The sequence below is a fragment of the Hyla sarda genome, chromosome 10 (assembly GCF_029499605.1).
Source record: "Hyla sarda isolate aHylSar1 chromosome 10, aHylSar1.hap1, whole genome shotgun sequence".
Lineage (NCBI taxonomy): Eukaryota > Metazoa > Chordata > Amphibia > Anura > Hylidae > Hyla > Hyla sarda.
The window spans coordinates 124,633,631-124,650,223 of NC_079198.1; the positions used below are offsets into that span (position 1 = coordinate 124,633,631).

The 16,593-nt window shown below is 45.5% G+C and overlaps 1 protein-coding gene across 11 annotated transcripts in view; it reads right to left on the reverse strand.

Annotated features, from left to right (window-relative positions):
* The window catches only part of PKNOX2 (PBX/knotted 1 homeobox 2), a 430,049-nt gene that overhangs the window by 35,023 nt on the left and 378,433 nt on the right, over nt 1-16,593 (reverse strand). For all 11 annotated transcript variants that reach the window (XM_056544248.1, XM_056544254.1, XM_056544256.1 and 8 more), the window contains one exon: nt 5,245-5,433. In XM_056544248.1, the coding sequence (XP_056400223.1) occupies nt 5,245-5,433 (189 nt within the window). The remainder of the gene's footprint in view (nt 1-5,244; nt 5,434-16,593) is intronic.

Sequence of the window (16,593 nt, forward strand, 5' to 3'; positions counted from 1 at the left end):
GCACCTGTTTGGGTCCACACACACTACTATTGCTAGTCATATGGGCAGTAGCCGGCTTTATCCCACCTCTCCTAGAAAAGCATTTGGATGGAGTTCTTCTTAAAGAACCAATGCCTTCACTGATATTACCATGGTTTAGCAGTCAACCATAGATAGTGGTATACCTAATACTAAAGATCAAAATGGGTCCCATTCATGGCCGCCATGTTTGCTAACACTGCAGTTCTTCTGGAGAGTCTTGTAGTGTGAATGCAAAAATCAGCCGACTGGAGACAGATAGTGACTCCGGTCAGGTCATTTTTGCCCCGTATCTGGTTTTGTGACCGGACTGAAAACCGGTTTTCACATCCCCCAGCCGGATCCGGTGACCGTATTAATGAATTGTGGTGTGAATGCACCCTTACTCAGGTTCTTGTTCCCAGATGCAAAGGGAATGGGACCAACCAGGGCTGAACCCTCTTTGTCTAAGCCCAAGTGGTCTGCCTCTATGCCCTTACAAGAGGGTTTACAGCACATGAAATGCCAATGTTTTGTGCTGAAGCTTAACACACGACCATCCAAATGGCTGATAAAATCTGATGCTGTCCCAAAAACTTGATGGCTATAAAAACAAACGTGTTCGTCCAGGGACATGTTACTCATACAGTGAGCAGGGCTAGACTCCAGGATGGGGAGAGGGGGCCGTAGAAAAACTGGCACGTTTTCCACTTCATGTCTGTGGTCAAGGTGTAGGTCTCCAGGTCACCAAATTCTATCAGTCACCACCATCTGTTCCACAACACAAGCCCTGATTCCTCATGGGTAATTACATTTTCTAACTCTTTGAGCCCATGAAAAAAGGGACTGTACATCTTCATTCATAGACAAAGAAGCATAGCGGTGAAAACTGAAGCAAACAACAAATGGAGGTTTGGAAAATATCTGATGGGAAGGTCATGGTGCTCCAGAATTTAGCATTCAGTTTCAGGGACAGTAAATAGGAGCCTGACACCTCCTACCACCATCACCCATATATACCCCCCCCCCCCCCCATGACCCAATAATCTTTGTTTATGTTTTTATTGGCTTTTGTAAATTACAACCTTAGTAAAGGACAACAATTGTCAGCCAATGGGGTTGAGCACTGCATATTAAAGAAGTTTGGGAACTCTGTAACTTTGTATATTTATTTATCTATATGGAATGTATCAGACAGAGCGGAGCCATCACCATTATTTATATGGACTCATGATTGGCATTTTTATAAAGGTTCTGTGACTATATGGAAGTCCTAGGAATTAAACTGTATAGTGGATCCTACTGTGACTGTTATTGGGGTTCTGCGCTTTTGACTCTATATGGGGGTCCTATAAATGAAACTGTATGGTGAGTCCTAATGGCACTTATGGGGGTTAGGTGGGTGTCACTCTATATGGGGGTCCCGTGCCTGTATAAATAAAATTGTATAGTGGGTCCTACAGTCAAAATATTGGGGGTTCTATGGCTGTTACTGTATGGGAGCAATAAGAATGAAACTGTATGGGAGTCCTAATGGCACGTATAGAAGTCCTGTGCCTGTATATAACATTTTATGGTGTGTCCTACAATCAATATTATGGGGGCTCTATGGTTGTTACTGAATACGAGCCCTATGAATGGCAATGTATGGTAGGCCATACAGTTATTGTTATGGGGGTTTTGTGGCGGTATTGGAGCCTTATGTACAGTTGATCCTACATTCACTGTTATAGGGATTATGTGGCTGTCACTCTATGTGGGGGTTCTGTGGTTCTAACTATATGAGAACCCTATGAAACTGTATGGTGGGTCGTAAAATCACTGTTATGGGTTTTTTGTTGGTGTCACTCTATAAAGGGGTCCTCGGACTGTATGGGAGCCTTATGAATTACACTGTATGCTGGGTCCTACAGTTATTGTTTTTAGGGTTTGGTGGCTCTATGGGAGCATTATGTATAACAACGTATGGTGGGTTGTACACTCACTGTTATGGGGGTTCTGTGGCTGGCACTCTATATGAGGGTCCTGTTGTTTAAACTGTATGGAAGACCTATGAATAAAACGGTATGGTGGGTCGTACACTAACTGTTATGGGAGTTCTGCGGGTGTCGGTCTATATAGGATCCTGTGACTGTATGGGAGCCTTAGAAATGACACTGTATGGAGGGTCCTATAGTTTATATTATAGGGGTTCTATCACTGTGACTGTATGATAGCCGTATAAATGGAAATCTCTGGTGGGTCCTACAGTAATAGTTCTTGGGGTTCTTTGGGTGTCACTCTATATCGTGGTCCGGAGACTATTTGGGAGCCTTTGCATGACAATGCATGGTGGGTCCCACAGTCTGCTATGCGCTTTCTGTGGGTGTCACTCTACGTGGTGGGCTTTGACTATACGGCAGCCCTATTTGGATGGTGTGTTCGCCCCATTTGGATGGTGTGGCTGGTTCTAAAGTTATTGTTACAACACCATCCAAATATTGTGGAATACACTGCTCGCGGTTAAGTATCTTTCCTCTATAGAAAAGTTTAGATGCAGATGACAATGAAGGGATACAGAAGATGGAGCGTACAACCCTTATTAGGCTGAATTCACGTATGTCTGCCATCAGGCGTAGGGGAACTAGATCTTGACACAATTGATGCCATAACTGATGACAACGTGCACCAATTGTATGGCATCCGGCGTCCATTGTTTCTGGACATCAGCAAGCTGCATTCCTCTGTCCGGTGCTGTCCGGCGTATCCAAACATCTGCCATCAAAATTGAGACACTGGATGATTGTGAAATGTCCAATTCAAATGAATGGGATTAGTTCCAGCCTCAGTTTCCCTCCGGTGCACGCCGGACATATGCTAACCCAGCCTTATTCCTGCTGCAAGTCCATATTACTCCACGGTGAACCAAGTTGATGTGGATGGTTGCAAAGATGGACGGTAACTGGGGCTTAGATCTATTTCCCGCCATGATGTAAGGTATTGGCGAACAGCGAAAATCCTCATTATGTTTCCTGACCGTCGCATTCTAATTAGATCAACAGTTAAAAAAAATATATTCACAACAGCCACAGGACGGCTTTACATCTCATTAACTTCTCACTTCCTATTTTCAGCAAAATTACTGATAAAAATGTGCATCTCCATTTTCCTGAGCTCACAGTCTCATCGCCTCATATCTAACATCTCTCTTGTCGCCCTGGATGCAAGTTGTTGCCATGACAACCCGCAATAATAGAAGCTAATAAATTACAAACGAGATGCTCGTTGAGCAATTATTGTCGTCCTTTATGCAAGTTTCTTGCTAATTTCGCTCATAAGGGAAACTGCAATAAGCAAGGAAAAGGATAAGGAGTCTATTTCCAGAGGATATTAGCAAACAAGTAAAAAAAAACAGAAAAAAAAAAACACTTTCTCTACTTTTTAAAATCAGTGATTAAGTGACTTTGTTATTTCGGGATGTCTGAATTATGATTCTTCCCACTATTATTTATTTGGATATATCAAGGCGATCCTGGAAGTGAAGTAAAAAAAAAAATGTAAGAATCTTTTTGCTGGGAATAAATTTATCTTTTCATGTAGAGCACATCAAATATTCGCGATATCACCGACTTCCCCCACCTCGTTCTGCTGCCAGCACATGCAATATTTAAATATTCTCTCCAGCTCATAAAATACATAAAACAAAAGCTGCTGGAAGTGTGACAGCTGGATCAGGAGCTGGGAATGATGGGGCTGCGAGCGCTGCTGCAATCATTATACAACTGCGCGCAGGCGGCAGACGATGGTCAGCTCCGGAGATAGCACTGCGCAAATGCACAGATAAGCAAAGATGCATCTCCAGTGTAATGCTATAAAATTTTGAAATAAAAAATCCAGCTATAAGGCTTTGCTTATTTAATAGTGAATAGTACATATAGCAAGTATCTTATCTATGTGTATTAGATTTGTCAAGTTCCTTGCAGCTGCTGTCCCTGATTCAGTCAACAAAAGGCAAGACGACAAAAGTCAAGTTGACAAAAGTCAAATTAAGTTGGGACCAATATCATTCAGCTAAACTATTCCTAAATAAAGACATTCAACTAAAAGCTTACCGAGTACAAGGTACACATTGGATTCAATCATTAAGATGTATGCGGTGAGCTCCCTCTAGTGGTGACAGAAGTTTATTGTTTAAAAATATATATTTTTCTAAATTAACACAGGATAGTTGATAAGCATCTGATCATTGGGGGTTAACTGATGGAATCCCCACCAATTAGGAACCCGGTCTTCGCAGTATGACTGGACTGGAGGATGAGCATGTGTGCTGCCATTACCTTCACTCTTATACCAAAACTATGGTCAGCTTTTCACTAGAACAGAGGTATGGAGCCCATTTCCTCCTGAAGGGGTGGTCGAAAATGTGCTATACTCTGCTGTCTTCTTCAGTCCCATTGGAATGAAGCAGAATTACATATGCTCAACCTCCAATCCATTTAAACTCCTCCTCACAATGAGGAGAAAACATGGGCTCTGGTTCCCTGCTCCAGTGACCGGTGTAAGCCCCGATGGTGAAGCCTTCCATGATCAGTCATTTATCACCCATCCAGTGTCCATGTGGTAAATGGGAATTGTGGGAACACCTTAAAGGCTTGAAAAGCAGTGTTAAAAGGGTTGTTCAGCAACAGAAACAACCTGTGTAAGGTGTCAAAAAGCATAACAAAAGCAAATTACTAATATAATTTCATGAGCTATACTAAACAGATTTCTCCATATCAGATGAGGTGTCTGGCTTGTAGCTGTCCTGTCCTATCACACTCTCTGAAAGCAGTCTGCTCTGTCCCTGCTCCCCCCTTTTCTTGTGTCTGCTCAGGACCAGACCAGTGATGTAAAGAGGGGAATCTCAAATTACTGCTCAGCAGGAAACCTCTCAGTCACAGTAGTTTCCATCAGAACAGGCTCACTTATGCCTTAAAATCTAATGACATAATATGAGCTCCCCTCTTCACATCACTGTTCTCACCCTGAGCAGACAGGAGGGGAGGGGGGAGCAGGGGCGGGAGCTCGGCATTCAGAGAGTATGACGGGAATTCTAGAATGCTTTACTTGTGCTTCACCAAACTTCTGTGATACGTGGTTTGCAGTTTCACCCTACATACCACATGCATGAAGGAATGTCACAGACATAAATATTGGTCTAAACCTGGGTTCCACCATTAGTCACTGGCATCACACATAAGTCCTGTATAACAGGAGATGTTTTCTGACCTGTGTGTGAATGCTGTTGGATGGCTGGTTCGGGGAATAGGGGCCACCCAAGTCGTTCCTGAGCAGATTATCGCTGTGCATTTTCGTCTTCAGGCAGGTGATATACCGATTGCAAAAATCCTTGCACAATTCATTTACTTTCTCCAATTCCAGCAGATGGATTCTCAGGACCTGGATTGCCTTCACCATCTGAAAAAAAGCCAAAATGACTACATTTATGACCTTTATTCAGCAATGCTACTTTTTTACATATACAAGTCTGTACAATGCTCATATTTCAGAGAGACTGTCAAAAGTGTAAAATAATATAGCAGAAATGTTAGTGTAGGCTGCTTTACCATACAGACCTTACAGAATATAGTACAATCTTATATTAGGCAATTTCTTACAAAAGCAGAGTTCTACCGCAATTCACAGGTCTATCACAATTTAGTTTGAGTTTATCAATTTGGGTACTAGGGTAGTTTGGGGGTCCGGTAAGTTGTGCACTAAGCTGTAGTAACTACAGGCAGATTACACCTACTTGCCATGCAGCAACCTGAAACCAAGGCAACTAAAAGTGCATTATGGGAAATAGCTGAAATACACATCTGGTTACCGCATCTCAGCCACAACTGGTGTTAATCCTGTCCGTGTGCTTATATTCTGGTTTTCATTCTTTTATGGCTGCTAATTCCCTTGTTTATGTTGCGCACACTGCATGCAGTTCGCTGAGGAGGAGGAGGGGGTGTTCCCTTGCTTGCCCTCACATCTCATGTGGGAACTTCCTCCCTCACTCCTCAGAACTGATAATTGGCAGCTCTGTGACACATTATTTTGGCTCACACAGCAGGCTGATTGAGGAGCCCTGCTTGACCAGCCCACACTTCCTAAATTTTGTCCCAGTCAAGACACACCAGTGAATATTACAAATAGAAATATAATGTAATTATCTACATTGTATAAAAGGGTTTTTGAAATTGCTTCAACACACTTGATATAAAATATGAAGCAATTTTGCTATCCTACATTTTGTGCATGCAGCTCCTGTGCTGACCCATATGGACCTGGTGAGTGTTCCAGTTCTGGGGCTTGGGGGGATGGTGTGGGTTCTAATTTGGTGCATGCCCTCAGGGCCCTGGCTGACCGGTTGTCCTCACCCGGTTCAGCGGTGCAAGCTACTGCCGACCCCCCTCCCCAAGGCTAGTGTGTTAAAAAACACTTTCTTTTGTGGTGTTAGCCCTCTTGGTTCTCACCTGTGTGATAAAGTTAGCGAAAAGATTTGGAGTAATGGGTATGTGGATATTTGGTCCCTAATTTCTGCTGATCAGCATACGGTAGATAAGGAGCGTAGGGCTTTTGGTGAGCGGTCTTTTGACCGCAGGCCAAAAGTGGCTAAGACGATGTCTAATTGGCTTAAGGCTTTTAGCATTTTGGGCTGTGTGATGGGCCAGAAGCACCCTGAACGTTGTACTGAACTTTTTGTTCACCAGGACATTATTTATTCGTCCTACAAGTCCCACAGCGGTACGGCGTGATGGCGGTATGACGAGGAGTTTAGGAAGCCCTTCAACCTGATATGGGTTGGGGAGTCAAGGTTACGAATGTGTGGCTGCGGCTCATGTTGTCTCCGAAGGTGCCGCCCTTTCAGCATGGGGCCGCTGCAGCTGGACAGGTCTCCGGGCCCATCTTTTGGACTGTGCAAATACAAGCATGAATGCTCCTCATGTGGGGGCACTCATGCGGCCGTCAAGTGTCCCCGCCCCTCCTCAAAATTGCCCGGCAATCCCGCTGCCTCTGGTGACCAGAAGGACCCTGGTGAGTATAGTTGCGATGGGGCCTTGGATCGACCTGTATCCTAATAAGAAGGCCGCTGGGCAATTGCGTTTTGGTTTTACATTTGGGTATTTTATCCCCTTTTTGTTTGATGGTTCCCCCGTTTTGCTCCTAACCTTAAGTCTGCCAGGGATCGCCCGGATCTCCTGTGGGAGAAGTTGGCTGGGGAGATGTCTAAGGGTCGGATGGAGGGCCCTTTTCCATCTCCTCCTTTCCCGAATCTAAGGGTTTCTCCCTTGGGTTTGGTGCCTAAGAAGGAGGCAGGGAAATTCGCCTGATTCATCATCTTTCCCATCTGGTTGGTTCTTCGGTTAACGACGGCATTCCGGAAGAGGATTCTTCCATGCAATATGTGTCGTTTGACATGGCGGTGGAGTTGGTCAGAAAAGCGGGAAGGGGGGCTTTGTTGGCCAAGTGGGAAGTTGTGGCTGCTTTTCGCCTTCTCCCTGTACACCCTGATTGTTACCATTTGTTGGGTTGTTTTTCGGTTGGGGATTATTTTTATGATGCGTGCCTGCCGATGGGCTGCTCTATATCTTGTCATTATTTTGAGCTTTTTGGCTCCTTTCTTGAATGGGTGGTGAGATACGAGACTGGTTCCTCAGCTGTGACACATTATTTAGATCATTTTTGGTTTGTGGGTCAGGGCGATTCCGGACTCTGCCGTTTTTTGCTTGATATTTTCAGGTTTTTCATGGAGGGTTTTGGTGTCCCTTTGTCCGAGGACAAGACGGTGGGCCCCTGTACGGTGTTATCTTTTCTGGGTAATGAAATTGACACGCTGGACATGGTCTTTCATCTCCCATGGGAAAAAGTAGAGTGTTTGAGATCGCTGTTGCTTGGTTTTCACGGGGCGAGAAAGGTGACTTTGGTACAGTTTCAGTCCTTGTTGGGTTTGTTGAATTTTGCGTGTCGTATTATGCAAATGGAGTGGAGAATCGGGTTGCTGATGCTTTATCATGTTTTCTTTGGCAGGAGTTCCAGCGGCTGTTGCCTCAGGCGGAGTTGGAGGGGCATCCGTGTCCGGACTGTCTGTGGGATCTCATGGTGATTGCCTCATGTCGCTGGTCCCTGCTTCCGTGGCCCCGGCTACGTGGTCTTCTCATGGTAAGGCGTGGAATGAGTGGCTAGATATCGTGGGTACTCGCAATGGGGTGGGTGTGGTGAGGCTGGAGGTTACATTGGATTACCTGCTGTCTCTGCGGGCATCTGGTGGGGCATCTGGTGCGGTTGCTGCACGGCGCATGGTGGGGGTTGCCTTTTTCTTTCAGCTCCTGGGCTGGTTGGACGTCACCAAGTTTTTTGTTATACGTCAGGCCCTTAAGGGGTGGGTCTCACAAGCGGGTTGGGCTTGATGTTCGGCGCCCGGTCTCTTTTCCACTTTTGTGTCGTTTGGTGGAAGAGACGCGGAGAGTCTGTGTGTCGTCGTTTGAGTCAGTTTTGTTCTCTGCGGCTTTTGCGAGGGCCTTGCGTATTGCCCTCTCGTTTTCGTCCTGGCGGACTGGGTGTTTCGGATGTTTTTCTCAGCGGTAGTTTTGTGTGCTTGCATATTCGCAAGTCTAAGACCGACCAGACGAGCCGGGGTTCGTGGTGGTGTTACATGCAGTTTTGGGGGCAGCGTGTCCTTTCTTTTTGGTGTCCTCTTTTTTGGCCATGAAGATGGCTCCCTGCCATTCCAGTTTTTGTCCATTTTTTGGCGATGTCTATCTTCGGTGGGGTTGGATCCTCGTGAGTTCGGTATTCACTCTTTTCTGATTGGGGCTGTCACAGAAGCTGCGCAGGCAGGCTTGCTAGAGGCAGAGGTGCAGCGCGTGGGGGCGCTGGCGATCTGCTTGTTATGCTCGGTATATCCACACGGATCTGTTGGTTGATTTCTAGTTTTGTTTTACAGATGGTGGTCGTCCAGTGGTGTGGGTGCTTGGGCACTCGTATGTTTACCGGGCAGCCCAGTGTGCGGAAACCCATCCTGGCAGCGGGAATCTGGGCTTCCAGGAGGTGGAGGTGTGTTGGAGAGGTGTCGGGGGGCTGCGGTGGCCCCAGGTGCTGGCGGAGGTGGTTGGCATGAGTCGGATGTCCCGGGGTCCGGTGCTACTTGCTTTGCATGTCAGGGGGAACGATCTGTGTTCCACACTGTTGGCGGATGCTTCTGACTATGATGTGGGCGGAGCTGGTATGATTCCCCGCATTCTTTTTGGAGTTCCTCCTTCTTGGTCAGAGATCGTTCCCCGGCTGTGTGGCATGGGGCCCGTGATGTGGATACTGTTGAGAGGGCGCGCCGGATGGTGAACGCACGGATGGCTAGATTCGTGCTGCTCCGTTTGGGGGTGGTGGTCAGACACGTGCAGCAGGAAGGGGACAACCGTGCTTTGCTTCGGGCTGATGGAGTGCACTTGTCAGATATCAGGCTCGATATCTTTCTTTTGCGTTTGCAAGATGGGATCGAACATGGCCTGTATCTCTTGGGTGGGGGTCGGAGCCCAGTGTAGGGTTAACTGGTCTCCTCTGTGGCGGATAAACGAAGAGGATGCGGGTCATCCTGGGTAGACCTGTGCACTGGCGGGTGTGACAGTACCTCCCAGAGTGCCAAGAAGCCATCGGTGCCTTTTTTGTTGATATGTTTTATAGTTATTTATTGTTATTTATAAATAAAAGCTGTGGCCGACTTCCTCCCACATAAAAAGTTAATTGTTGTTTGTCTGTTATTTTAGTAAGTAAGGGGAGGGGGGTTATTTGTTTAGTGGCAACGGGCTATGGGTCTTAGCAGTCAGAGCTGGATGAGAGGTGTATAACTACTATATATCCTGATCCCATAGATAAAGCAGCAGCAATACACAGATAGGGCTGGAGGAGAGGCGTCTAACTACTATATATCCTGATCCCATAGCAGTAGCAGTATACAGATAGAGCTGGAGTGGAGGTGTATAACTACTATATATCCTGATCCCATAGAGATACCAGCAGTATACAGATAGAGCAAGGGGAGGAGGGGAGGTGAACTGACCACTCCCTAAGACACATTTAAGACATGAGATTTTCTGGTGGTCTGAGTCATGTGACACGTATGAATCGTTTTTCCATAGTACTTAAAACCTACATAACTGATGAAGCCCTAGTGCGAAACATACATTGGGGTACGTAGGTGGTCTGGTTGCAGGTCGCATACATGGCAGGTATTTTGTTCTCTGTCTCCACTGTACTTACTATAGCTCTTCCTCATCGTGTGGGGCATTGTATCTGATTTGCAGGTTTCTTTCATTCACATTCTGGTGTCCAGCAGTCCTGTAGTGGCGGCGTTTGTCTGGCATCCATTTTTTACTGTGACCTTTTTACACCATATATATTTGCGTCGCATGCATCACCTGTCTATAATCACGCTATGTACCCTGTGATCACCACCTCCTCTTCTGTCACTGTAGTCTCTGTGCCTCTGCTTATGGCTTTCTTTTAAAATGTTTACATGTATATTGATCAGTAAAGTTTTTTTTAACTATTTTGTGATAAGTCTTCGTGATAGGTTTTATTTTTTTTTTGGGGTTCTCCACTGGCCAGCGTTCGGAACATTTAGTTCCGAACACTGTGTGCGCGCTGCGGGGCGGTCGGTCACACCCCTCGTGATGTCAGGCCACGCCCCCTCAATGCAAGTCTATGGGAGGGGGCGTGACAGACGTCACGCCCCCTCCCATAGACTTGCATTGAGTGGGCGTGGCCTGACATCACGAGACCCCCGCAACGCGCACAAAGCGTTCGGAACATTTACGGTAGTTTTGGCCAGTGTAGTACCCCTTTAATTTATATTTACATCCCAGTCTCGGCTATTCTCTGCTGATTTTGTTTGGTGTACATGTGTATCGCTGTTCCATTGTACATTAAACGTACGTTCCATTGTATGCAGCGGTATCTAACGGTACCTGATGATAGAAAAAGCCTATTTCCCGTACATTGTAAAAGAGCGCGGCCGGAGAGATGTATCTATACGGTGCAGACATGCGGTGGGTCATAAATCTCTCAATTAGCTCAGATCATTTGTTCAGCTCTCATTTATGTTGCTGCCTGGCCAAGCAGTATATCTGTCCCCCCGAAGAGTTACAGGCCACCGCAAGACGTGCGCAGGATTGTAAAAAACACAGATGCTGAATTAATTGACTGCGTGGCACTCTGCGGCTGATTGAGTTGATAATGGCAAGATCTGACCTTTTTCTATTTTCTAATTATGTGCATCTCGGCTGTGAGGAATACATGATTTCTCTTCTAATGATGGCTAATGTCGCTGGCCTTTTCATCATCTCTACGCCAGAACAATTTCTCTGGATTTTTACGTCGCGGGAGAAAGAGGTAAAACATAAGGTGGCAATATGAATTTCGCCATACTGGGGGGCGAGAGTCGTTTCCGGTCAGTTAAAATCAGAGTCGTAATAGCGGGCGGAGGAAGGAAAGGTCAGCGCGTGCGTGACGCATAAAAGGCCGGAGCCGGAACGGAAAAAAGTTTGGCGAACTGCAGGAAAGTTTTAAAACTTTGCCGACGCTCCTTCTGACTATTCATTCCAGGTACAATGCAGGTGTCTATTGTGATGCCTGATACTTGTCTGCATTCTTATCACCAAAATTGTAAAGCGCTGTGGAATCTGTTGTTATTAAATAAATATTTGTTATTATTATTAATATTATTCATAATTAGAGATGAGCGAATTTACAGTAAATTCGATTCGTCACGAACTTCTCGGCTCGGCAGTTGATGACTTTTCCTGCATAAATGAGTTCAGCTTTCAGGTGCTCCGGTGGGCTGGAAAAGGTGGATACAGTCCTAGGAAAGAATCTCCTAGGACTGTATCCACCTTTTCCAGCCCACGGGAGCACCTGAAAGCTGAACTGATTTATGCAGGATAAAGTCAGCAACTGCCGAGCCGAGAAGTTCGTGACGAATCGAATTCACTGTAAATTCACTCATCTCTATTAATAATATTAATAATCATAATTATTAGTAGTATTATTATTATTCATAATAACAACAATTAATATTATGTTAACAATATTATTAATATAATTATTTTTATTACTATATATATATATATATATATGTATATATATATATATATATATATATATATATATATATATATATATTGCACCCCACCCACCTCTATCAGGTGTATATAAGGTGTCTTGGATGTTCCAGACCCTGCCATGCTTACTGAACTATTCACACAGAGGCATATTCACAGTGTAGGGTCCGTCCCAATGAGGCCACCTTATCGCGGTGGGACGGTCCAAGCTATTTGACCACCGGTGGAGACAAATTTGCGAGCTAAGTGCCTCACTATTTCATAGTTTCACATTTGCATCTATTTCACCATAGCTGTATAGCTCTCCATGTTTTATCTGCATGTTCATGTTTCACCTATATCCTTGTGCTGGCAGTGTGCTGCTGTATTCTCCTGTTGCTATATATATATATATATATATATATATTTTTTTTTTTTTTTTTTTTTTTTTGCAGTTAGGTTTCTTTTTTCGACAGCTATGTTTCCAGCATTATTATACAAAAAGAAAAAAAAAATATGATTGTGCGCAGTTACACTAATCACATGGTAAGATCTTCGTTTACAGCAGTCTTCAAACTGCGGTCCTTCAGATGTTGCAAAACTACAACTCTCAGCATTCCCCATACTGAGAGTTGTAGTTTTGCAACAGCTGGTGGCAGCTTGGTTGGGAAATGTTGCATTACAGTAACTTGGCCATGTGATCATCAGTCTAACTCTCCAAACCTTCCAGTGCTTAAAGGGGAACGCTGCTTAAAAGGTTTTTAAATCACCTGGTGCCAGAAAGTTATACAGAATTGCAAATGACTTCTATTTACAAATCTTAATCCTTCCAGTACTTATCAGCTGCTGTATGCTCTACAGGAAGCTGTATTTCTTTTTGGAGTTCCTTTCAGTCTGACCACAGTGCTCTCTGCTGACACCTCTGTCCATGTCAGGAACTGTCTAGAACAGGAGAGGTTTCCTATGGGGATTTGCTTCTGCTCTGGACAGTTCCTGACATGGACAGGTGTGGCAGCAGAGAGCACTGTGGTCAGACTGGAAAGAACTACACAACTTTCTCTGGAGCATACAGCAGCTGATAAGTACTGAAAGGATGAAGATTTTTAAATAGAATACATTTACAAATCTGTATAACTTTCTGGAACCAGTTGATTAAAGAGATTGTTTTCCTCCAGAGTACCCCTTTAAGCCCTCAGGAACACCAAAAGGCCTCTCTAGTAGCAGTTTTGGGGCCCTGGTACAGAATTTGTATTAGGGCAGAGGCTCACCTGGGCTTCTCTATTGCTCTGGTGGATATCGTGCGCCTCCTCACCAGTAGCATACACATACATGCTCTAGATCTCAAGCACAAATTACTGCTGCTCCTTATCGGAGGAGACGTCTTGGGGATGGAAGTTTCATCATCGTTCCTCAGACATTTGCAGGATCAGTGATTAAGGAAGCATGGCAGGTACTAAAACACAGTTGGCAGAGCGTGCACACTGCTCATTGAGATTTGTAATGTGGCCTGCCTTCCGAATTGGGAATTACTGTACGGTTTGCTAAAAGCCAGCGGTAAACATTTACGTAATAAATCACGAAGCCGGCTGCTGGCCGTAATGCGCACTCCATCCGAACCGTGTGGAATCGCACACAAGCGTTTAGGCCTCCAAGAGGAAGTGGTGGACAAAAAGGAGCCAGTACCCAACCCCAGTGTAATCAGAATACATGACGTTGTGCCAACTCTGTCCACTTACTGACTCCAAAATAGGTTACATATACTGTGACCACGTACAACCGAGCGGGTCCACCATTTATAACAAGAATTACCAACAATCTTATGTGTGTTACAACAACCACCAACAACAAATAGCCCAACAGACTGGATTGTAAGCTGGCAGGTTGGTACTCAGAAGGTGAGTTATGTATCTCTTAGGATGCTGTCACACCACGCTTTCAGGCTACAGGTGCCGGATCCGGCTGGGGGAGGGGAAAAACGTGCACTCCCATACCCGAGTCAAAGCTGCGCTGAAATCCATTGACTTTAATGAGCCGACCGTAGTCACCGTTTGACTCTGGTCGGCTCATTTTTGACCCGTATTCAGTTTTCTGACTGGACCTAAAACTGTAGCATACTACGGTTTTAGGTCCGGTCACAAAAAATGCCCTGGATACGCGGCAAAAATGAGCTGACCGGAGTCAAACTGTGACTACGGTCGGCTCATTAAAGTCAATGGATTTCAGCGCCGGTTTGACTCGGGTATGGGAGTGCACATTTTTCCCTCCCCCAGCCGGATACGGCACCTATAGCCTGAAAGCGTGGTGTGCATGCACCCTTGTATGGTGCTTCTTTTTCTCAAGACCCCTGTAAGGGTATATTCGCACTACATAATGTGAACGGAATCTCCACTTGCAGAATTCCGTGAGTGGAGATTTTATCTGGCTGCCGCCGCCGCAGCAATACTTTGACGGTAGGACCGCGCGGCACTGTGTCATTACCACTGACGGCTATGCAGTGCTTGCTGAATTCCGCACAAAGAATGAACATTCTTCCTTAGCACGAATCAATTTCAGCAGCTGAATTGTCCGCCACTGAAATTCTGCAGTGTTAACGGGTCCGCAGAAGACCCATTCACACTGATGTTATTGGAATTCCGTGGGTATTAGGCAGTGTGAACATACCCTTATTCCCCTTGTAATGCCTTATGAACACCCCGGCACAGGTATTGCTGACTGTGTGGACAGGGGAAGATGAATAGTTCCAAAAGGGGTTAACTGCCCGACCTGTCAGTGGTGCAGACTGGGCTGGTGGGTGGGCTGCTGTGTGGGCCACTTAGTGTCAGCCATGTCACCTGGGTGGTGCTCTGTACAGGGGCTCCAGGCCCCCTATTACCCCTCCCCCTCAAAGGGGTACTCCACTGCTCAACGTTTGGAACAAACTGTTCTGAACGCTGGAGCCGGGAGCTGGTGACATCATAGCCCCGCCCCCTCATGACATCACACCCCGCCCCCTCAATGCAAGTCTATGGGAGGGGTCGTGACGGCCGTCCCGCCCCCTCCTATAGACTTGAATTGAGGAGGTGGGGCGTGACATCATGAAGGGGCAGTGCTATGACATCACAAGCTCACGGCGCCGCCTCCAGCGTTCGGAACAGTTTATTCCAAAAGCTGAGCAGCGGAGTACCCCTTTAAAGTATATGATTACTCACCGGCACCAGTGGAAGCTGCCCAACCCCCAACCCAGCCAATCTCGTTTACTACCAGGGTGCCTTGTATTTTCATATTGTGCTTATGTCTTGTATTTTTTTTATTTTTTTTTTTGCACCTTTACTGGGGGGGGAAAGCATTATTTTATATATTTAAGTCATTGTCGTGTAAAATAAATAAATAATAAATAAAAGAAATAGACATGATTTATCTGGTGGTTTGTGTCTTTTCTATTTCTCATAGTTATGGTGGCACTTTGTGATCTTAGTGCTTGGTGGGTTTTCCCATGTTTTATCTTCTTCCAGATTCGGTCTGCGCTTATTTCAAGTCACAGCTGGCAGTGGAGACTGAGATGTGGAGAGAAAGGAGGCTGAAGGACTCAAAAGAAATGTCAGCTGCATTACAGAACCCACGTCATTGTGTATATGTAAACAAAAATGGAGCCTATTCCCGTGCCTGCCACCTCAGCAAAAAGAGGGAAGCAGAACAATACACAAAAACCTCTACATTATTCTGTAATAATTTCCTATGTTGCATTATATAAGCTAAATAAAATTACCAGAAAGCTTCTTTAAGTTAATTTAAAGGGGTTCTCCGGTGAAAAACTTAATTTTTTTAAATCAACTGGTGCCAAAAAGTTAAAGGAGTAGTCCAGTGGTGACTCAGTGGTAAACAACTTATCCCCTATCTTAAGGATAGGGGATAACTTGCAGATCGCGGTCCGACCGCTGGGGCCCCCTGCGAACTCCTGTACGGAGCCCCGAGAGCCCGCGGGAAGGGGGCGTGTCGACCTCCGCACGAAGCGGCGGCCGACACCCCCCTCAATACAACTCTATGGGAGAGCCGAAGCGCTGCCTTCGGCAATCTCCGGTTCTGCCATTGAGATGTATTGAGGGGGTGTGTCGGCCGCCGCTTCGTGCGGGGGTCGACACCCGCTATCTGGCTGGAGAGCCGGGGCCCTGTACAGAGAGATCGCAGGGGGCCCCAGCGGTCGGACCCCCCGCGATCTCAAACTTATCCCCTATCCTTAGGATAGGGGATAAGTTTTTCACTACTGGACTGCCCCTTTAAACAGATTTGTAAATAATTAAAATTCTATTAAAAAAATCTAAATTCTTCCAGTATTTATTAGCGGCTGTTTACTACAGAGGAAATTATTTTCTTTTCTGTCTGTCCACAGTTCCTGACATGGACAGAGGTGTCAGTAGAGAGCACTGTAGTCAGACAGAAAAGAAATCCAAAAATAAAAGAACTTCATCTGTAGTATACAGTCGTTAATAAGTACTGGAAGGATTAAGATTTTTTTAAT